This window comes from Vipera berus (genome assembly GCF_964194415.1).
Source record: "Vipera berus genome assembly, chromosome: 5".
Classification (NCBI taxonomy): domain Eukaryota; kingdom Metazoa; phylum Chordata; class Lepidosauria; order Squamata; family Viperidae; genus Vipera; species Vipera berus.
This window is the reverse complement of record NC_138207.1, coordinates 26,954,854-26,978,303: the sequence shown is the minus strand read 5'-3', so window position 1 is coordinate 26,978,303 and position 23,450 is coordinate 26,954,854. Positions and strand designations below refer to the sequence as shown.

The window sequence follows — 23,450 nt, the reverse complement described above, 5'->3', positions numbered from 1 at the left end:
GAAGCTGGGACAAGTAACAGGCGCTCACTCTGCTACACGGCACTCAGGATTTGACCCACCAAACTGTCGATCTTCTGATCGACAAGCTCAGCGTCCTAACCCACTGAGCCACCGCATCCCTTCCTGTAAGTTATTAGGAAACACCAAAAGGTAGGAAATAGAAAACCAGTGTAGTGTAATAATTAAATTCAAATTCTAGTCTTCCCTTAGTTATGGAAGCCAACATGGTGACCTTTGGCCAGTCGCACCCTCTCAGTCCAAATTAGTGTCAGCCTCTGTAACAACCTTGTTGCATCATAAATTGATAGCTTTGCTTATGAGCTAGGTGAGTGCACTATTAAAAAAGCTGACCTTCCAACTATGTGGGACAAATGCTAAAAAAGCCAACAACAACCTTGTGATCAGGAGCATTACTATGACATTAATCTTAGTGCCTAATAAGCTCCATGAAATAAAATTATTTGACAAAAACAAATAATTTCAATGCTCAGTGAAAAAGATATAGGCCTTTTTTAAAAAAAATTAGTCTTTCATGGAAGCATTAGGCACTGTATTTCATTACAACATACAATTGGGAATTGTTAGGAAAATGAATAAACTTGAGTATTTTGCTACACTGTTTAATTTAAATGTACTGTTTTAACTTAATCATATTAAGGCAGAGGTATGATAATAGCATGCGTAGAATTCCAAGACCTGTTGATATATTTTGATTTTTAGGTAAGACTAATGAAATTTAAAAACCAGAAAATAGATGTCTGTATCACAATGAAACCATGCTGACAAAACTTCTTTTAGCCTACTATGTACTTGATACTATGTATCTCCCAACACATAAATCTAATGAAATAACGAACTTAACTAAAGTAGAAGTCATTTCAGAATGGCGGAATAAATCAATAATCAGTGACCTAGACATTTCTTTATTAACCAAAATGCCAAAAAACGATAATCAGAATTACATAGCCTTTGATTAATATTCACATACTTTGCTTAAAGAAACCCTCTAAATACCTAACAATATCATACAAAATTATTCACTGGGTTCAAACCCCACATTAAAGGATTTTTTTAAACACTAATAATAAAAATACCACCAACCTCTAAGCAAGCATTCAGTTCAGAATATTAAAATATGAATTCAATTAATAATATCAAAATTTATAAATAATATAAACAATAAACAAAAGGTAAATGTTTCCTCTGCCCAGTCATACCCTATTGCAGGGGATGATGTCCATTTCTTAGCCAAGGGACCAGCATTGTATGAAGACACTTCCATGGTCATTCTCCAAAGCACCTGTTCTCCAAAGCACATGTGGGCAGGACAAAAAGCAATGGATGGAAACTAATCAAGGAGAGAAGCAACCTAGAACTAAGAAGAAATTTCCTTACAGTTAAAACAATTAATCAATGCAACAACTTGCCTCCAGAAGTTGTGAATGCTCTAACAATGGAAGTTTTAAAGAAGAGATTGGACAACTATTTGTCTGAAATGATATACAGTTTCCTGCCTAAGCAGGGGGTTGAACTAGAAGACCTCCAAGGCCCCTTCCAACTCTATTAATCTATTCTGTTCTATTCATGTGGCCAGCATGACTGTATGCCAAGGTGCACAGAACACTATTACCTTCCCACCAAAATGGTACCTAATTATCTACCCATATTTGCTAGCTTTTAAACTGCTACGTGGGCAGGACCTGGGGCAATTATAGGGAGTTCATCTTGTCGCATGACAAGCTCAGCCTCTTTAACCACTGAGCCATTGCACCCCCATAAACAAAGGGTAATAGATTATAACCACAGTATGACAAAAGATATGTACATTTACATGCCATATTACCTAATGTGATAAGTGTAGGAGAAATAACCTTGTGGAACAGGGGGGAAAGTCATAGCCCAAAACAATACTCAGATCTAAGTTGGATCTGTAACCCAAGTAAGCATTTCAGATAAGATCTTCCTTAGTTCTCAAAAAGATAAAGGGAATGAGGAGGAAGCATATTCAGACCTGCAAGATTTTGTTACTATAATCTTATAATAAAAATAGTAATAACATGACTTTGGTGTCCTAGTCTAGTCTATCTTGGAAGACTGACAGCAGTTTGGATATATAATTCAAAGCAGTACAAAGGTCAAGAAAAAAAACTAGGCACAACTAATTACTATAATAATAGTACTGGATTTAAAGAATTTTCATGCTTAATTACTTAGACCCAATTACATCAAACCAGCCCTTTCATTGCAATATCCTATAGAAGAAAAAGAGGAGCCAGTTCCATGACTTACTGTAATTGCACAAAATGTGTTGTGACTATAATACAACTTGGAATACATTCACATGGCACTAATAACACATTTCATTGAGACAAACAGTCAAACACAACAATCTCAGCCAGACTGGAGTACGGTACCTGTCAGACCTATATGGGAATCTCTTCATTTATAAAGGAACGTCAGAGTGAAGAATCATAAATATAATAGACCTTCATTTCTTTTAATCCCACTACAGACGCCACTAAAGCCTTCCTAATGATTGCAATTTGTAGCCCAGGCAGCAGGACCAAATATCCTACTTTTTGGAAATGAACCTATGGTAGAAGAGATCATCTATTTCAGGAATCGTGTGAAGTTTTCAGATATTTAGCTCTAACAATATCTCACCAATATCTGGAAAGTTAAATGTTGCTTAGCCTTATTCTGTCTGAAAGGCTGTTTAGTTCAAATCCAACGTGAAGATAACAAATAATTTTAAAAGATAAAAATTTAAGTTGCCTATCAACAATTAGCATCAGGCTGCAATGTGAGATCAACAGGTTATCTGATTTTCCTTGTAAGGTGAAATACAAAAATATTTCTATTTAAATTGCAGTAATTTAAATAGAATTGCTTTTTTATAATTCTCAGATGTGCATTTAAAACAATTAGCAAATGCAAATTTGACAAAATGTATGTCTTCTTTTGTCCTTAATGGCTATTAAAGCTCAGCGAGCCAGCCTTATGACCAGGGAGAGGCAACTTAACTTAGTCCAGCTCCCACTGTATCTTCCTTGCAAGTGGTCCTGGGAAAGGCTAATCTATAAATATGAAGTGTGATGTCCTTAAAGTTTTCATATAAAAATTATCTACTGTCTAAATGTATATATCACATCTTAGGGTGAATAATATAAAACTCCAAGCCAGCTGTTCTCTTTTGATTTTGTCTCAGTTTTTTGTTGTTGTTGTTGTTGAGGGTGTGTATTAAGAATCAAAGTTTTGACCAATATGTTCGTGTTGTGTGCTGCCCAGAGGCCCCTTGGAAGGAAATGGGCACCTACTGTATATAAAAATGATTAATAAATAAATGTGGCAAATAGCACATGCTCAAATGAAAAATTAATATTGTTCCCCAAATCATTTGATGATCATTATTCTGTAAACTAAAGAAGACAGGAAGTTTATTACTTAAGGAAAACAACCTAACTACAGATGCAGCCTTCTTGAAAATAACAGAACATGTATTTGATTCAGTTAAAAATTTTACATACACATCGTCCTTCAAGTTCCTGGGCCTAACACATTACTGGAAGACAATTTTCCTAATTTTTGTAGGACTTTTATTTCTTAACTTAAGGACTGTTCCATACTCTAGCAAATCCATTATTTTTGTGTTTAATGTTCAGACTGAGAAGCAATGCTCTGTGTAAAATGCAGAACAGCATGCTAATCTGTCTTGTCTAACCTTCCCATTTATGGGCCCTAACAAAGCAGAACTCTAAAAAAGCGCTGCCAGGCCATTTCAATCATGTATATGCACATTTCCCCCTCTTTAAACATAAAACTGTTTTGTTTGCTTTATCTTTTTCATACATTATCAAAAATACTCTTATTTCTAGTGTATAAAAATATGCAGACACTAGCACAGAACTGAATTCATGTTTAACTACTTATAATTATGATAGTAGGTATACTGCTAAGAAACAATGCATGTCTGTATTATTTAGTTTTGATATAAGGTGCTCTGGCCCTTTTAGCTATGTCTCTAACAACAATTTGAAAAAGTGCTGGCCTAAAAACTAGATGTCTGAGTATCCAAAGACTATCCTCTTTGGCATGAAAGCGGGCAGATAACTTTGGACCAGTAACTAACTCTCTCTCAGCCCAACCCACCTCACAGGGGAGGGTGTGGGGAAAATAAGAGGAAGGACTATTATATATACTCGCCACCTTGGGCTACTTATAAAGTAATAAGGGCAGGATAAAAAAAAGCTTACTCTAGTCTTGTTAGACAGGAAAATATAATGTGCTAATAGAATTCTATATACAGAATAGTCTATGCACTACTAAAGTCTTCTCTTAAAAATGATAGCCATCTTGTGAACAGGTAAGCCACCCCACCAACATGGCCTGGCCAGAGTTGATTGGTATATGCAGAATTATTTCCATTTTCTGGCAGAGCTATTATGCCTTTGACAGCTCCTAGATAGGAAGAAATGTATTGCCCCTGAAATACACAGAAACAGGTTCGCCTGCAGTATCTATCTGTCATACCGTGCATAGTGTGCAAAAAGCAAGTTATAATAAGGTGATGATTATATATAAGAATAACTACAGACCTGATAATAAAAGGGAAGAAGCTTAGGGTAGCCAGATGCCAAATGAGAATAAAGTTCATTTGCTTTTAATAACTATGTAAAAGGATGAACAGGTGTAGCTTGCCATATTTTAGGGGTGATAAGATAGGTAAGTCATTTAATTTTCCATTTATGTGTACACTAACTCATTCCAAATAAATTCACTATCGTTCCTTCACCACTGGAAAACCCTCCCTTACAGTATTGTCAGTTTCTCCAAGGAGAATACAGAATATTCAGCGAAATATGAGAACACTTAGGCTTGTATGCTTTTCCATGGTGCTTTACGGGACTCTCTGAGCAATTTATAGTGTCAGCATATTCCTCCAACAATCCAGGTCCTCATTTACCAACCTCGGAAAGATGAAAGGCTGAGTCAACCTTGAGCCGGATAGGATTGAATTCCTGGCTGTGGGCAGAGTTAGCCTGCAATACTGCATTTTACCACTGTGCCACCACGGTTCCTATGCTTCATCCCTGCAGGTATATTATATTTGAGACTCTATAATGGCATACTAGATTTTTTTGGTGCACATCTTGTCATCTGCAAGTATACATATATCTGCCCCTATTTTAGCAACAGGATTTGGAAAAGCTTTCCTAAGTCAAGCTGAAAAAATACAATTCACATTTTACCACTGTATGGAAGAATCTTCTAAAAAAAGAGGTGGGAAACCTGTGCCCCAAAGCAATATGCAGTGCCCAACTCTGCTTTCAGCGGCCCTCTCTCTGAAATAAATTTGTGTCATGTAAATGAAAAAAGGATACCTCTCCCAATATTGGGGAGATCCCAACCTTGGAGTAGCATCAAGAAAAATTAACCTGACTATAAAATAAAGCTAAAAGAGTGTCAATTGTATTACGGAAATAGTTTCTCAGGAAATGTTAATAAATCTGTGCATCCCCAACATCTGTTAACTTCAATTGTCCTTTGATTTTTCATCTCTTGTTAACTTCCATTCTCCTTTCTTAGGCCAAGCCAGATCTCAGCCAAATAATTCATGTTGACAACAGAGCCCTGGTGGCACAGTGGTTAGAATGCAGTACTGCAGGCTACTTCTGCTGACTGCCAGCAGTTTGGTAGTTCAAGTCTCACCTGCTCAAGGTTGACTCAGCCTTCCATCCTTCCAAGGTCGGTAAAATGAGGACCCAGATTGTTGGGGGCAATATGCTGACTCTGTAAATCACTTGGATAAGGCTATAAAGCACTGTGAAGCAGTATATAAGTCTAAGTACTATTGCTATTGATCACTATACCCTACTTCACTATGAAAAAGCTACATTTCGGGATTGTTTCAAAATAGAATCCTTATGCAAACTATGTGTGTGGATTGAGGCAGTGATTTATTCTTTCAAATTAGGAATTTGAACTTCATAGTATAATAACAGCTGACACTTAGCAATGAATTTTAAAGAATGACACTACCTTAAGTTGAATCAGAATATCCTACATTGTGAAATGAAAAACGGAGCAAAAATGTTAGAATTTTTTATTGTAACATGTATGGTCTTCCAAACCCTACCATATACTGTATCTTCATCATACATATGATGATGTTATGCTTTTTAATAAAATGTGTTAAGTCTAAAAAAGGGCTTCCAACCTCCTCCTGATTTTGAATATATTTGATAACCTAATTATTTGTGCTAATTTACTTTTGTCTAACTAACAAATCCTGTAGACTTACTGTTGGGAAAAAAGTTTGCAGGAACAAAGTAGAGTTTAATAGGAGATCAGGATATAGTTACCTGTCTTACACTACATTGTATATTGCAGCATGCCCCCTCCTACCACCCTGGGTGGGGCAGGATAATCCCACTGGAGAGAGGCAGTTTCTCGGAAAGCCTGGACCCATGTCAGGAAGGGCTTTGAAGGTGATAACAACACCTTGAATTAGACCCAGAAGCAAACTGGCAGCCAGTGCAACTCCTGGAACAGCAGTGTAACAGGGGCCACTCTAGGGGTCCCAAGAACTGTCCACGCAACTGTGTTCTGCATCAGTTGAAGCTTTTGGGAACTCTTCAAGAATAGCCGCAGAAACCAAAGCCAAGTTTAACAGTTACAAAATTGATTCTTTATACATGTAGGCTAGCTCTTTAATTTGTGTTACATTAGCACAAGTGATAAAGAAAAAGCACTTTGGGGTCTTTTTCCTGTTCTATCAAATTGACATCAAAGTCACAAAGATTGGGTTTGCAAGTCACTGTCACGATATTTAACTTAACCATGGTTTATTCTATTACAATTTTTTGAGTTTAAATTATAAGTAAACCATAAGCTAACCCTATAATCTGGATCCACGTGGCCTTCTAGGCCAACATATCAATTAATTTGCAATCACAATCTAATTTGTGATTCATACTATATGTTTTGTACAAACACAAGAAGAAAATGCAATAGGACAAAGGTGGCTTTAAAAAAAAGCATGAGTGTAGCACCTGCTCAAATCCTCTATTAAAATATTTTGACATTTTAGTCTTCTGAGGTAGAAAACCAGCAAACAATAGTCTGGCACAATCCTGCACCATGTTATTTCAACTTCCTTTCCATAAAAGAAATATATTGCAAGTCCTGCCTACCCAGCAGTTCTATCTGGTGGGATCCAGATTGTTTGCATTTTGTATTGCCTTCCCCCACCCCCGGAACTTCATTCTCCCTGAGGTGAATTGGCTCCATTCACATGTGCCTTTCAGAAAGTCCTCATAAAGCGTTTTTCCTAACAACTCTGGGGGGTCCCTTGGAGGGCCAGCAAGATGGTTGGGTAATACCTAATGATGGTTGTTCCCTCATTATCTTGGGTTTTTATGTTTCATGTTTTTCTGCTTTTTATTTATATTTGATTATTTTATGATTTTTTATTGTATACTGCCCAGAATCACATTTTGTGAGATTGACGGCTATAAAAATGGAGGGAGGGTGGGAGGGAGGGAGGAGGGAAGGAAGGAAGGAAGGACATTCCCAGTAGAATCATTCATTATAATTTGATGTCAGACGCACAACTTCTTCCTTTCCACTAATGTAGTGGAATTGCAGATTCTGAGATACACATTCATTTTTGCACTCTGTTTCTCTGTCTTTCCCTGTAGTCCAATTACCTGTAAAGCTTTAAGGTGATTCATGGTTTATTTGGAACTGATTTACTTTGGACATTTCTCCAATAATTTAAATTCAGTGTATCTCTAATAATGGGACGGTAGTCTGACCGGTCTGTTTCTCAGAACTTTGGCAAAACAAATCAAATCAATCTTTATTATTTATTACCAGATCATCATGCTGGTAAATTACAGTACACCATCCTCACATCTCTAGCCTTGGGGCCAGACATGTATGCATTAATACCAACTAAGGAAGCTGAGTAATCATAGTGGAATCCTCTAATCCTACACATGTACTATAAGAAGACATATAGGGTTCAGATTAGAGAGTTGGCCTACATGAATGAAGATTAACATTTTGAGTAGCAGAACAAGAACAGAACAGCAGAACAGAACAATTAATAGAATAATAGATACTGCAGAAGAATAGCCATCATATTCTAAGGAAATGTCAAAATCTTTCCTACTATTTAGTATTTATCAGTGGCTCCCAATCTGTGATCTGTTCCATGAATATAGTTCACACAGTGCTGAATGAATGAATGAATTAGTGGATGAATTCCTCTAATGGGATCATAAAACCTTGCAAAATTTGATGCTCGACAACTTATGACATTTGAGGACTCTATTTTGTTCATTATCTTTATTTAAACATAAAAGGAAATGCTTTTAAATTAATTTTGGATTCCTGTGGATGACATTTATACAAGCCATATGTGCCATAGTGTTTGCTGATGCCATATTATTGATTGATATACTTTATGATGGTCTTTAAAAAGTTTTGGTAACAATGTAGTAGTTTTTACGGTGGAAAATGTTGGGGGATGCTGGTCGAAATACTTTTTCTTGTAATTTGAACCCACTGATTTGGATTAATCATAGTTTTATTTACTATGTGCTAAATGCAATATAGACTTAGAATTAACATTCTAATATAAAATAAGAGACTTGTTTTAATTACAGATTAGCCTTTAAATATTTAAAGTAACAAGTAAAACTTTATTTAAAGCAACCTAATAGGGATCCATAAAAAAGCTGCCTTCTAGTGTGTTTAATTATTATTTTAAGCGATCTAGTTCCAAATGTAATCCTGGCACTGGTCCATTCTACACATCAAGAAAAACCCTTACACAACATGGCTAGTCTAGTATGTGGTAGAATCAAATAACCATGGCCCAATAATTGAGCCAACAGCATGTGTTCATGAGTCACTTGCTTTAAAATAACTGGGTGTGCCCATAGGCGAGCATGATGTGTCAAAAGCATAAATTTGTCCCAGTATCTTTGTTGAATTCCCAACTATTATAACAATTGACTATAAAAACATGTAGGGACAAAATAAGAAAGATCCACAATGGTATGAACAGTATTCTGAACACAAATGAAATAGTAAAAAGTTCTTATAAACCCAACTAATAGTATGCTAAAATAATTCAAGCAGGACACAATTAGGGCATGAACCAAAAGCTTGGCTACTTCAGTAGTGAGATAACTGTAAATTGTCATTAAATGGAAACAGTCGTTTTTCACATTTTTTAAATAAAAGATTTTAAGGACAATCTATCATCAGTGTCAACTGTTAGGTGCCTAACAATTGGCAGGACAAGCAACTTGAAACTCCAATGAAAATAGGAAGGGATAAGAAGATTAGTGTAGAACAGTAATCTTTGTTTCATTCATCTTCGGTTTAAGTTGGGGAGCACATCCAATCTGAAATCCTGCCTAGGCAGATGAAAAGACATACTCATACAATATAAACAAAGACAGATGAATAGATCTGAAATTTAATTTAATTTTGAATATGAAATCAGGGAATATATAGAATATATAAGAAATCCAATGCCAAGCCTTGAGAAACTATCACTGACAGCAGGAAGGACTAAGAACGTGCCTTTTGAGATAGATAAGATTGTAATTATACTTGTCAAAGGAACTCCATTGTAAAATATTTGGTGATCCAAGGTATAAAAAACAGTGACTAGTTTCAATAGCACTAGTAATAATGATTCACCTTGGCCTCTGATAGGTTAACATGAGCCAATGTGGACTCCATAGAGTATCCTGCATGAAAACATAATTGGAGTGGGTCCTAGAGATGCTGGTATAAAGGTGAACCAAAAACTGAGAAGTATTATTTCAAGAAAATTATATTAAAATAGGGAAGAGGAAGCAATAGGTGGAAGTTAACATGAACATAAGGATCAAATTAAGACTTTTTAACAAATGGTATATATAAGCCTGTCTTTCAGACTCAGAAAATCCTAACCCGTTTTTTGGTGCAAATTCAGTTGGCGTGGTCAGATTAGGTTGAAGAATGTTTTTTAAAACTATCTAGGTGCCAGGTCATATATGGCTTTATAGTTCAAAGCAAGCATTTTAGGCTGCACCCATTGAAAGTCAATATAGGGGCCCAAACATAGGTGAAATGTGCTCTTGACAAAACATGCCATATAACCAGGTTGCTGTATACTGAATCAACTGTAGCTTCTATATGATCTTCTAATGTAATCCCATATGTAGTTCATTGCAGTAGTGCAATCAATGATGCGGACATAGTTTAACTGCAGTGAGGTACTTCTGTTTCAAATAGGACAGTATTTTGTTTATAATTATATACTTTACTGGCTATTTTAAATTTATACATATACACATATACATTTAAGGTCATTAAAACTTTTTAAACAGAAGATTAAAAACTAATGCAAACTAATATAAGGTAAGGGAAAAAAGAAAAAATAAAGAAAGCAAAGAGAAAGCAAAATGTACAAGAAAGAAAATATCCTGTCTAATCATCAAAACCATAAATCACAAATTCATTTTTATGGAAAAATCCCATGAGAGGTTTCCAGTCAGGAATAAATGTAGATAGTCTCTTTTCTCTAATCAAAGTTAGTTTATCAATCTCAGCAAGATGTCAATTTCACCAACCATTCTTCCATAGTGGATAATGCTGAATCTTTCCATCTCTCTGCATATAACATTGATGCAGATTAAATTGTACACCCCACAGAGCCCCTCTCTGACAGAGACGGGCAGTTAAAAAGTGTGGAAAAATATTTCAAAGACGAAATAATCTCTGCATTTTATAACAGATAACAGTAATGCTAAAACGAGGGTGATAGTCTTAAATTTGAACATTTGGGAAGTGAACCAAATCTGTGCTCATTTGGTAGTTCCCATCAACTTTAATTCCTTTAAAATCATCAGTAATTTGCACATTGAGATAGCAGCTTAAGTCTTCGAAAAAATAAACCAAGCAAACACATCTAATAAACAAAAAGGCAATATGTGCCCCCAGTGCTTTTTTTGTAAAAGAAAAAGGTGCCGGAACTCACACATGTCATACAACCTGCCTTGCCTATCCTACAAGGTTCCATCCAAAAAAGGTGCCGGAATTCCGTTCTGAGCGTTCTATGACAAAAAAAAAGCCCTGTGTGCCCCCCAGATCCTAAAACACCTCTTCCAGCATACTTTATCCTTGATTCCTGAGTAATAGGTGCCTGTGTATTGAAATTTACCACACATTGGCCAGGATAGAATGCCCAAGGCTCTGTCCTAAACATTTTCATTTGTTTCATGGAAACAAATTGCACTTGATCCCTTGGATTACAATTGCATAGGCAAATATTCTGAACTGTTAATTTGGCTCTCAAAAATCTTAAAATAAAACGTCGCAAACATCTAGTCAATGAGGGATCAGACTGTAGAGCTTCTTGTCCAGGATTGTCTGAAGTGCCAAAATGCAGACACCTCTGTGTCACCATCTAGTGCAGGGGTAGGCAACCTCGGCTCTTTTATGACTCATGGACTTCAACTCCCAGAATTCCTGAGCCAGCCAAGCTGGCTCAGGAATTCTGGGAGTTGAAGTCCATGAGTCATAAAAGAGCCGAGGTTGCCTACCCCTGATCTAGTGATTGCCTGGATTTTGGCAGCCCCGAATCTGATGCCTTGGGGATCTTCAGTCAAAAGTATACATACATCAGTATAACGTAGTGCCCCGTTTGATAAGGCACGTCCTTCTACTTAAGGCTGCCAGATCCCGGATAACACCACGTGGCAGAAAAGAAACAAAATTTTCCTAAACATGGAAATGTCGAGTAGTGCTCTGGCCGTTTTTCCCATACTGGGCCACAAAGCTGGGTGAAATAAGTGTTGGAAAGATTACAAGTGAAGTCCATTGTGGAAGTGGGTAAACATTTGGTTTTAATGCGGATTCAAACCAGTTAAAACCCAGCAGACTCATAAATGTAGTCCTGGCAGTAGGGAAAGCACTCCCCTCATAAAATAAAATAAAAAAGAATCCTCGAGGCAAGGAGGAAGGCTGTAAAAGTTATAGTATAACTTATTCGGGCGCGTCACATCCTAAAGATTAAAAAAAATGCCACAATCGGGGCAGATAAAAAACTTCGACGTGGAACACAACCAGGGACGTAAAAAAATAAACCACATCATTACTACCCTCGTTCCCCACCCCCCCCAACCCGGGAAGATACCAAGTCTGCTGAGAGGCAGAGACGGGAAGGCGGAGCCAGTGGAATATTCCAAACGGTTAACATGACGATCGCGAAGGGGAGGGGCTTTGCCTCAGAGAAGTCACGCTCCACTCCTCCCCCTCCCTGCTTCCCTCTTGCCCCGCCCCTTTCTCGGCCGGATGAAATTTCTCACCCGCTCGAGTTGGAGAGGGGCGCGTCGGCTGGTGCTGATGTCAGCGCGCGCCCCTGCGTGGGGGGGGGGCGGAGACAGTGAGGCTGCCGCAGTAGCAGCCCTGCTCCAGTTCCCAGGCTGCCCCGCGGCTTCATTTCAGCCCCATCTTGAGCGAGGGGAGTGAGCAGTTTGAATTTCAGCTCCTTCGGCGGCGCAGGGGAACGGAGCGTGCGCGGCGCTGTAAAGAAAAAGGGGGAAAGGAGCCCGGCCGCTCCGCCTCGCTGCCACCTGGCTCGGCAGACGGGGAAATTGCTTTGCCGGCACGGCGCGAGCGACCACGCCGCGTCTAGGAGGCCCGCCCGCCTGAGGGGGCCGCTGTGACCGGGCTCGTTCTCGTCCCCTCTTTTTCTCTCCTCCCCAGAAGATGATGCGTCTGGTGCTGATCTCCAGGTAGAACGGGGAGGCAGGGCGGCCTGCGCCTCAGGGACGCCTCGCCGGCTGCCGCCGCCGCCGCCCCTCTCGGAAAGCTTGCGGACCGATCAGTGGCGTTGGCCCGCCTTGGGAAGCCCGGGTCTGGCCGGAAGCCCGGCAGCGGAGCGGCTTGAGTGATAGCGCCACCCCGACCGCGCCACCCGAGAACGGCCGTGAAAGGAACCTCAGCTGCGCAAGGGGACAGCGGAACTCGCGGAGAGGCGAGGCGAGGAGGTGGCGGTGGCGGCGCCGCCCGCCGAGGGGCCCGCCGCTTTACTCAAGGGGAGGAAGAGGAGGAGCCCGGCCGCCGCCCCCCTTCGCTTTTTGCCTCGTCTCCAACCCCAGGCCTGGTGACCGCCTGCTGAGCCCGGACTGCGTCGGGAGGCCGGAGGAATGTGCGAGACCGCCAGCGACTGCGCCGTAGAGAGAACGTGATCCTCCTCCTCCTCCTCCTCGCTACGCCCGGCCGGGCTTGTGTGGTGGCCAGCAAGGTCCTTACCTAGTTTTTCGTCGACTCCAGCGAAGGCAGGTGGGCGGAACCCCCTGACTTCTCACTCGCGTTTCTCTCGCGAAGGAACCATGTCCAAGATGCCGGCCAAGAAAAAAAGCTGTTTCCAGATCACAAGTGTGACGACGGCCCAGGTGGCCAGCAGCATCACGGAGGACACCGAGAGCTTGGACGACCCGGATGAATCCCGCACCGAGGATGTTTCATCGGAGATTTTTGATGTGTCCCGTGCCACTGACTATGGACCTGAAGATGTCTGTGAGCGCAGCTCCTCCGAGGAAACGCTCAACAATGTGGGTGATGCCGAGACTCCAGGGACAGTCTCTCCCAATTTGCTTCTGGATGGCCAAGTAGCTGCTGCTGCTGTTGCTGCAGCTTCTGGAGGGATACAGCCACCGCCGCAGCCTTCTCCTGCTGTGCCTGTTGCCAATGGAGGAGCGGTTCCCAGGAGCACTGTGATGCCTTCAGCAACTGCCAGCCAAACCTGCTCAGTAGCGACAGGAGGCAGCAGTGTGCAACCAGCTGCTGGTCCGCCAGCCGTGCCTCTAACGGCTGCTGCCGCATGCAGTTCTCGCTTCAGAGTGATCAAGCTAGACCACGGTACTGGAGAGCCGTATAGACGGGGACGATGGACGTGTATGGAATACTATGATCGGGACTCTGATGGTGGGGCTGTGTTAGCCAGGACTGGTGATTGCATTAGACACAACAGTAGTTTTGAACAAGCTGTTCAAGATAGGGACAGTGGCTTAGGTGCTACTGGTAGTTCGTTGATAGTCTCAGGTGTGGTAACTTCTGTGCATGGCCCTGACTCCTTAGCTGACAGTTCTGTTACTGCTGTTTCGCAGCTACTCCAGCCAGAGAAAATAAACCAGCCGTCTCCACAGCAGCCTAATTTTGTTATTGGTCAGCAGCCTCACAGTAGTGCTCAGCCAATCTATTCAGGAGCCACAGTAGCAGGCCAGCAGGTGATGGGGCCTCTGTTGCAGACACAGGTAAATGCACAGAGCATGGGGCAAGCTGGGCCTAATGGGAAAGGCTTACCACCTACAAATGTAGCAATAGCTCAGCCAGGTTTGCCTATGCCACAACAACAAGTACAGCAAGCAAATGTACCAGTGGCACAGACTCAGCAGTTTGCTTACTCTCAATCACAGATTCCACCAGTACACATGGTGTCAACCCAGACTCCTGGTCAGCCAGAGTACATTCAGCATATGACAGTAATGCAGTCTCAAGGAGCTACTCAGCAGGCTGCTTCTGGCTCAGTCACAGGCACTGGAGCTTCCAGTCTTCCAGCAGCACAAGTAGTTGTTCAGAATCCCTCACCTCTAGCACCAGTGATGGCAGTTGCTTCATCAGCAGGCGAAACAATAGGACAGGGATCTGGGCTAATGCAGGGTGGCCTGACAACTCCACTTCAGACTGTCATTTCTCAACCAGGAGGTGTGGTACAGCAAGGCATTGGACATGCAGGGGCTGTTCAACAGAAATCCATGACTCAGCAGCAAATGGGTGGAAGCAGTCAAGTGGCTGGTACTCCACACAGTATAGTCTCTGGAGTTCAGAATGTGCCTATAGCTGTACCTGGTACTACTGTGCCTAATGTGTCTACAACTTCTGTTACTATGCCAAATGCCTCTGTTACTTTAGTCCAATCTCAGCTGACCAGCCATACAACTGTCAGTAGAAGTTCCAGTGTTGTCCAGCAACATATTGGCCTTCCATTAATGCAAGGCACAAATAGTGTACCTACAAATCTACCACAATCTAACATTGGACAGTTTCAGACACAGCCTGTAGGCCAGATTGATGATACTAGAAGAAAATCTGAACCCCTACCTCAACCACCACTTTCTCTTGTTGCTGAAAACAAACTTCACATGAAACCACCTATTCCGGACAGTTTAACAAATCCTCTTAATTTACCTGCAACTACTCCTATGAACAGTCTTGCCAGCACTGTCTTTGGCATATCTATTCCTGTTGATGGTGATGAAGACAGGTATTTATTTTTTATATTTTCTATATGGTTGGAAACACATTTTATTGGAATGTTTATTGAGTTTAAATACATGTTAAATCTCTTTCAAGGTACTTGCTGATAAGATAAGTAGGATAAATTTTAACCTCTCTGGTTCATTACTGAACTATTTATGTTGCAAAACTATGTGGAAAACTTCACAAAGATCTTAAGGAAATGAGATCATAGACATTAAAAAAGATCAACTTCCATTCTGCTGAAAAGAGTTACAGTAACTCTTGAATCTATAGAGTACATTTGGTAACTTGAAAAATACTTTCATTTTTCTGTAGCGTGAACTAGAAATTAAATTTAGCTTTATTAACTGGATACTGTCAACTTAGTCTACCAAATTACTAATTATGTATTTTCACCAATTTTATAAAAAGTAATTTTTCAGTGAAAGAAAAGATCTATATGAGGAAATAAATATAGTCTGAAATATATATCTTCCAGGAGTTTTAATGGAAATCTGCAGATATTAACAAAAGGTACTTCTTAGGAAAAAGGAGATCATAGAGGTAAAGAAGGTTCCACATTGGCTTGCTTTTTTAATCAAACCTTTATCATTGTTACAGATATGTGGTTATTTCATAAGGAACATAAAATCTTAAGAGCATACTGTTCTGTCTTAAAGGATGTTTGCTGAAACGCATGCTACACTAAGTTGAATGGGACTGGCTTCCTGAAAAGAAATTGCTTAGGATTGCAATTTTAGCATGCATTTTTTTTAAAAAAAATAAACAATATGTTCTTGTTTGAAATAAGTTGTATCAGACCTTTCCTAGGTTTTGGAGTTCCATACATAAAATATTTATAAATGGGTTCTTTGAACAAAGTACCAAATTTGGAAATGTAGACCTCCCTTCATTTGATGAAGCATCAAAATGCTTTAAGGAAATACAATTCAGTAAGAAATTTATATGTAAAATGTGTAATCACAAAAGTAAAGTAAATTTTTTAAAAAATCAGGATATGCAGAAAATATTGATCTCTTCTGTAAAGCTGAATATTCTTGAACTCTTAAGACACTGGTTCTGACACAGCTTTATAAAAGTTAATGTAAGTAAACCTAAAAATGTAGAGCAAGAAATAGTTTGTATCTAAATTTTCAATCCTAAAATCACTTTGGAAATAAATATGTTTCAGGATTTCGCAATTAATATTTATAAGTTTGCTCTGTTGGTTTTTCTTTAAAAATATACAATAACTTCCCCTAAAATGTTTATTTCTACAAGAAAGAAACTTTCAGTCACGCAGCATTGTGATCTATACCAGGATATTCTGTTCCATTTAAACATGAAATAAAAATTCTCCACTTGGAGATTTCATATATGTATGAAATCTTGTCAACAAATCTATTTACATTTAAATGCAACAAGAGACTTTTGTAGTTTAGAGCAATTGAAAAGTCTATCATCAGTTGAATATTTCATATAATTTCATATACTATTTCATATAATTCATGATTGCTGTGGTTTATAAAAGATAAACCATCCAATAATAGAGTATTTGTATTATTGTGCATCCTTATTCTAACTTCTGGTCTTATTTTCATAACTTGAAGTCAATAAAAGATAAATCTCATAACAACTTTGCTATTAATATCCACAAGGTTTAAGCGTTAATAGATTTATGATGTATTAATATAAAATGCTTTAATATACATCGGGTCTCCAAACTCGGCCCTTTTATGACTCATGGACTTCAACTCCCAGAATTCCTCAGCCAGGCATGCTGTCTGAGGAATTCTGGGAGTTTAAGTCCATGAGTCAAGGGCCGAGTTTGAAGACCCCTGATTTACATGCAGGACAAATCTAAGCAAATTTCACTGAATTTTCACATCATTGTAAGCTTACAGTTTTGATTCTCCAGTTGGATTGTCCTTGTTAAAGGCTTGTGTTCATGCTATCCTGGAATAATGTATATGTAATACCTATTTTTGAATTGATTCCATTTCATTTTCTGATTATTCTTATAGTATAATTCATTCGGTTCCAAATAATCTGTACTCATATGTGTATACCCAAATGAAAATGAAATTGCTGTTTTACACAGCCCTCATCTCAAAACTAATAGTATGTTAATAGTGTACTCATATGTACATAATGTTCAAACATACTCTCTCTTCCCTCCTTTCTATGATGCAATTTCCACAACAGCAGAAGCATGATTTTTGTGTGGGAAAGCAAGAAATAAATAGTAAAAAATAGGGTGAAATGGTTTTTTATAATGTAATTAAAAGATGTAGCATTATGCTTGGTTTAAAAATTATATGGTTACTATAACTTAAGATTCTTCCAGTTAATTGGTTTGCATTAAATATTAAAGATTTTACAGTGTGGGATGCTCAGGAGAAGCCTGTTATTTTTAGCAGGTAATTACTTATTTCTGTGTACTTACATTATACTGCTTAGCTACTATTACAGTTAAATTTTGAGGCAAAGAAGTTCTACACAAAATAAATCAGCAGTGTAATCAAAATTATCAGTTTTTAAACTATCCTGTTAAAGTAAAATACCACTACAAATCAATTCTGGAATTAGTTCTGAAGCAATTTATAGGTATTACAATACTGTTTTTTTTGTTTTTTGAAAGATATGGGATAGGTAGGAACTTCAAAATGAAGTCTTGTTTAATATGAGGGATTTCAAAGCACAGATCCTGTTGATAACATTGTTTAGTTACTTGCTAAACTATTATAGTTTCTGTGATATTGTAATCCATTATCAAGGTTGTTTAAAATTACATTGGAAATAATGTCTCTTCTGATGGATGGTCTTCGGAATTCTGGGTGGGTCTCATATTCATCAGCAGAAAAATTACATACCGTAATCACTGGATTCATACATTATTCTAAGCAATAATATAATTGCTTAGTTTTGGCTTAGTGTCATGTGAACAGAGGAAACTTTATTTAACAGATTATGATAGATAATTGAAACTTAATATTCAGTTAATTGATCTCAGTATATGGTATTGAATTGGTAATATGCAAATATTCTAAATCTGAAAAAATATAGTTGAAGAATAGATTGATCTGCTTGCTCCAAAGCTGACATACTTTTTCTACTTTGGTTTAATAAATGTTCCCTATGCGATATATCAAATTAATAAATTATGAAGCTACATTTTTAGTTTTTAAATTAGTAAATGCTTCTTAACATTCAAATAAAAATTGTTTTAAATAAATTAGCGTACATTAGATTGCTAAAGTTATATTCTTTTAAATCCAGAGAAATATAACTATTATAGTTTTGGCTCTTGTGAAAACTTATTTTAAATTCTCATTTTCAATTGGTGGATACATGGTGTAATAATACCATAGACTGGATAGAAAGATTTAGTTAATCAATATGAACTGCATGGGCTACAACCCAGAATTTAATGAATTCCTGCAGTGTGAACTTTCAGCAGTTACCAACTAGATCACGGGTATCAAACTCGCAACGTGTCGTAACATATTGTGACTTTTTTCCCATTGCCGGCAATGGGGTGGGCGCAGTTTTGGCGTGACACATCCGGCCCACAGACCGGCAGTTTGACACCCCTGCACTAGATGATTGAAAATTTGCAAGAATTTCTTCACAAACTATCTTTGTGTTATAGTTAAAATGTATTTCTATAGTGTCCAAATTGGTGATAAAATATTATAAAGGTAAAACTAACCTTTTGAGGACTTTTTCTTCATGGAAGAAAAACTTAAATTCACTTTTAATATTGATGATGGGTCTCTTAATCCATTGTTCATAGCATTTATATGTGCCATTTGAAGGCTAGATTTAAAAATGATTGTACAAACTGAAAATAGGCTCTAGGCTTTACTCACATCCTGTTATTATTGATTTCTCCCTCCTAGTTGTTTCTTGAGCTTACTAACAGGTATTTATTTATTTATTTATTTAATTGATTTTATATACCGCCCTATTCCTGAAGGACTCAGGGCGGTTTACAGGGCGAGTTAAAACAATACAAATAAGTACACTTTAAAATAGAATTAAATAAGACTAGCCCACAATTAAATTAAAATTAAATTAAAATTGAAATTAAATTAAAACCCCCTCAGTCCAGGCCAGTCCAGGCTATTTCTATTATACAGTGGATTTTTTGGTACCGAGTTACAGAGTTAGATTGAGCTTGGTATTTATCTCTAAAGACCTTGTGTTGCCATAATTGATCAGAGAAGTTCTCTTTATACTCATGAAGAGATTCCATGGAATAAATATCAATAATCAAGTTCTAATAGACTTTACTACACTGACTAATGAAAAATGGGATCTCTATTATTTTATGTTCATTTACTTCAGCCTGTAGTTGGTGATGACTGAACTAGAATAATCCCAAATGAAAAACAAATTTAGAATATATTGAGATTGTAGCAGAGAAATGACATGGCATTGAAAAGGCAATGATGATTGTAGGTTCAGTATTAGCAAATGAAAGAAAAAGTATAATTTTTATATAGTCCCATTTCTGAAGTAGCTGGCTTAAACATTTTAAATAGTCAGACTTAAAGAAACTTTCGGTCTATAAATGCAGTAAATTTATTAGGATTTTAAGTTTGTTGAATGGAGTAAAGCTGTCTATTTAGTGACATCTCAAAATATCTTTGTGATCTGATTGGATGTTGCCATAAATTAGGAATATTTATCCCCATTAAAGCTGGGACTATTATGATTGGATCAGATATCTTAATAGTTTACCTTTCAAAAATTATTCTAAAGGTCTTTATTTGAACAACATAAGTCTTGACACTTTGAATTTTCTCCTCTTGTTAAAAAAGGACTGGTCTTCTAACACTTAAAATTAGGAAAATGTAATTTTGAAATACAGCAAAATATATTTTATATGGTTAATAAGCCTGTATTCATATGGATTAATAAAATGCTTATCATTCAGTTTAGTTCACAAGAAGTCTTGTATTTATTCTATAACGAGACTGGGATAGTTTGGAGGTAAGCCATCATTTTAGTTGGAGAGCTTTTCCAGATGATGCTTTATCTTCCAACAGAATAACAAGCTTTCGTGTTCTAGCAGAAAAGGATATAGTACCCTATCTTTCTTATGTCATTAATTTATGATATGGGAAGCATTTTATAAACTTGCACTTCAGTTTTCAGCTAGTATCTCTCTTGTACCTTTGAATTAAAAGAAATCAGAATTCCTAATTATATTTTTATCCTGAGATAGATGATAGATAGATAGATAGATAGATAGATAGATAGATAGATAGATAGATAGATAGATAGATACCAGTAGATTGATACCAGTAGATAAATGTAAGAGAGAGTGCGTGTAGCAAATGTTTAATACTTCTACTTTCTATTTTCATCACAACAATAACCCTGTGAGGTAGGTTGGACTGAGAGAGTGACTGGTCCAAAGTCTTCCAGTTTTCATGCCTAAGGGAGATCTAAAACTCAGTGTCTTGATCATATCATGGTCTATATAGTTAGTAAGAAAAAAATCAGTCTCAGGTTTGCTGAACAAATGTATTTAAGTGGACATTCAGAGTTTGTCCCATTTTTACTTTTCTTTTCCAACTTAACTACCCTGTTTTGAACATTTAGAGATCACTGCAATGAGAGAAGTCATTAAAATTATTTCCTTCAGATTAACAATAGTGTTGAAATAGACATTTAGAATAAGAATTATTAGCTTTGTAAGTGTTTTGTAGCTAAATTGATCCACATAATTGATGTTAGATAACTTAATCTACTAGGACAAATATTAGGTTTAGCTCTAGCCTCTAAAAACAAAAGGAGATTTACATTCCAACTTTACCAGATCTCACAGGAAAATTCCATGATGTGTGAATCTTATATTTGCCAATTAGTTGGGAGAAATAGAGAAATAAAACATACATTGCCAAGTCCCCTAACTATACCATTAAATTTTTTTTCCATGAAAATTTTAACCAACATTTGAGATATAAGAACTTACTGAAGATTTTTTACATTATTTATCCTTTTAAAACTTGACTGATATAATAAAGCTTCAACAACAATAAGCCAGTGTTGCTTAGTAGATTTTTAGAAAAGTGGAAAGAAATAAATGGCATCTTAATTGATTTAGAAAATAAATGCTTAATTCAGCACAGTAAAACCAATTCTTGAATATTTTTCTATGTAAGATGGTGGAAGAAAAATGCTTAAATATTATTTGATAAATATCAAATTTGAAAAGGAAACCACTTGTGGGTTCCAACAGAACCCACGTAAAATTCATTTTAATCCAAATAGAGAAGGCTACCTTTCTGTGAAAAATCAGCAATAGGCAGGCCAGGTTTTCTGAAGGGGAAACGTTGATAATTTTCCACTTGAGCTACTATCATCCTTCATGTGTGCAAGTTTCTTTTTCTTGAAGTTTGAAAGCCTTTTTTGATGTTATTTTCAGTGGATATTTTCTTTTCAGTAAAATACTTTCATAAGATTATTCATAGAAGTCCCCTTTCCAAATTAAAAGGGTACAACAATGAATATCTGGCATCTTGAATTATGATTCCAAAGAAATATTTAGCCAAGTGATAAAGAATCTGCTTTGATTACAGAGTCTAGATTTGCAGGAAGTTAGAAATGGAAAAAAATTACTATGGACCCTCCATGGAAGATTTTGAGGCAGTCATTATTTTAACTCAGATAATCTAATTGCTGCAACTGTAGTTTTCGACCGTGAGAGATGGAATATCCAGTTTGGTTGCCATGTGTGTAGACTCTTAGCTGCTCCATTAAAACAGAAAGCTACCCACAGTGTACACTTATACCTCCCCCCCCAATATTATCAAAACATACATATAGTTTGAGAACGTCCCCTCAGGAAATTGCAAGGCACCTCGGATAGTCTCATCATAGCCACACCAGAAGCAGTTAAATGGTTTGTTTCCTTAGATATTGAATTGTACCATCCATCCTACTGTGACTATGGGGCTATATTATGGTGACTTTATTATGGTTTTACTTAATATTTTGTATATTGTATTGTCCACATTCTCTCTACATAGATATAGATATACCATATGTATATGTATATAGGTATATGCACACATACACACAGGCATACTCAGCGTGGTGGCCTAGTGGTGAAAATGCTTCCTCACACTTGGAAGCTTGAGAGTTCAATTCTAGGTAGCAGCAGATGTTTCTCTCTCGGGGTGCAAAGAAAAAATATCTGCTGCGAACTCTGTGTGGTTTCAGGAAGGTCATCCGGCCAGTGAACGCTCAGCTCCATCCAGCATAGCCCTGACTCTATGCTGAATTAAGGGATTACAGCAGGCATGTCAAACCACGACCACCCCATTGTCAGCAATGGGGAAAAAGTGATATCTCGTGCAACATCACGTGACGTCGCGAGTTTGACATGCCTGGATTACAGGATCGTAAAGAGGTGGGTATGTGTTTGTGTGCATATGGTATAGGGTTTCCTGCCTGAGCAGGGGGTTCGACTAGATTACCTCCAAGGTCCCTTCCAACATTATTATTATTATTATTATTATTATTATTAGTAGTAGTAGTAGTAGTAGTAGTAGTAGTAGTAGTAGTATGTGTGTATAGCTGATACCTTATTTAAACTTATATTTGTATCAGTTTATAATGAGTATAATGTTGTATATCAGTGATTGCATAACCTCTGTAGATGTCACACGCTCAATAAATTAATAATACATAAGATCAGATAATCTCTGAGGCCACTAATAAGATAGAATTTGAAAAAGTATTTTAGAAGAATAGTAGTAGATATAACAATACAGAGTTATGGTATACAAATTAGTTGAATTTGATATAAAATGTATAATTCTAAAGACAATTCAATGAACAAATATTTTATGCTGCAAATGCATAGTATAGTATAATATTGTGCCAACTTCTGTTCAGTTACAGATTCACTGAAACTTACAATCTGACACGGTGCCAGTGCTATAGGGTAGACCTAGCTAAGAAACCAATGCCATATAGGTCTAAAACTACTCTTACTAAGAGTCATGGTGGCTCAGTGATTAGAATGCATATTGCAAGCTAACTCACTGCTCACTTCCAGGAGTTTGATTCTGACTGGCTCAGGGTTGACTCAGCCTTCCATCCTTCCCAGGTTGCTAAAA

The 23,450-nt window shown here is 37.6% G+C and overlaps 1 protein-coding gene across 3 annotated transcripts in view; it reads left to right on the top strand.

Annotated features, from left to right (window-relative positions):
- The first annotated feature begins 12,542 nt into the window (after positions 1–12,542).
- Positions 12,543–23,450, top strand: part of TSC22D2 (TSC22 domain family member 2) — a 32,553-nt gene continuing 21,645 nt past the window's right edge. For all 3 annotated transcript variants that reach the window (XR_014026665.1, XM_081329521.1, XM_081329520.1), the window contains exon 1: positions 12,543–15,337. Coding sequence is in view for 2 of the 3 variants with exons in the window: in XM_081329521.1 (XP_081185647.1) it covers positions 13,404–15,337 (1,934 nt within the window). In the remaining variant the exon portion in view is untranslated. The remainder of the gene's footprint in view (positions 15,338–23,450) is intronic.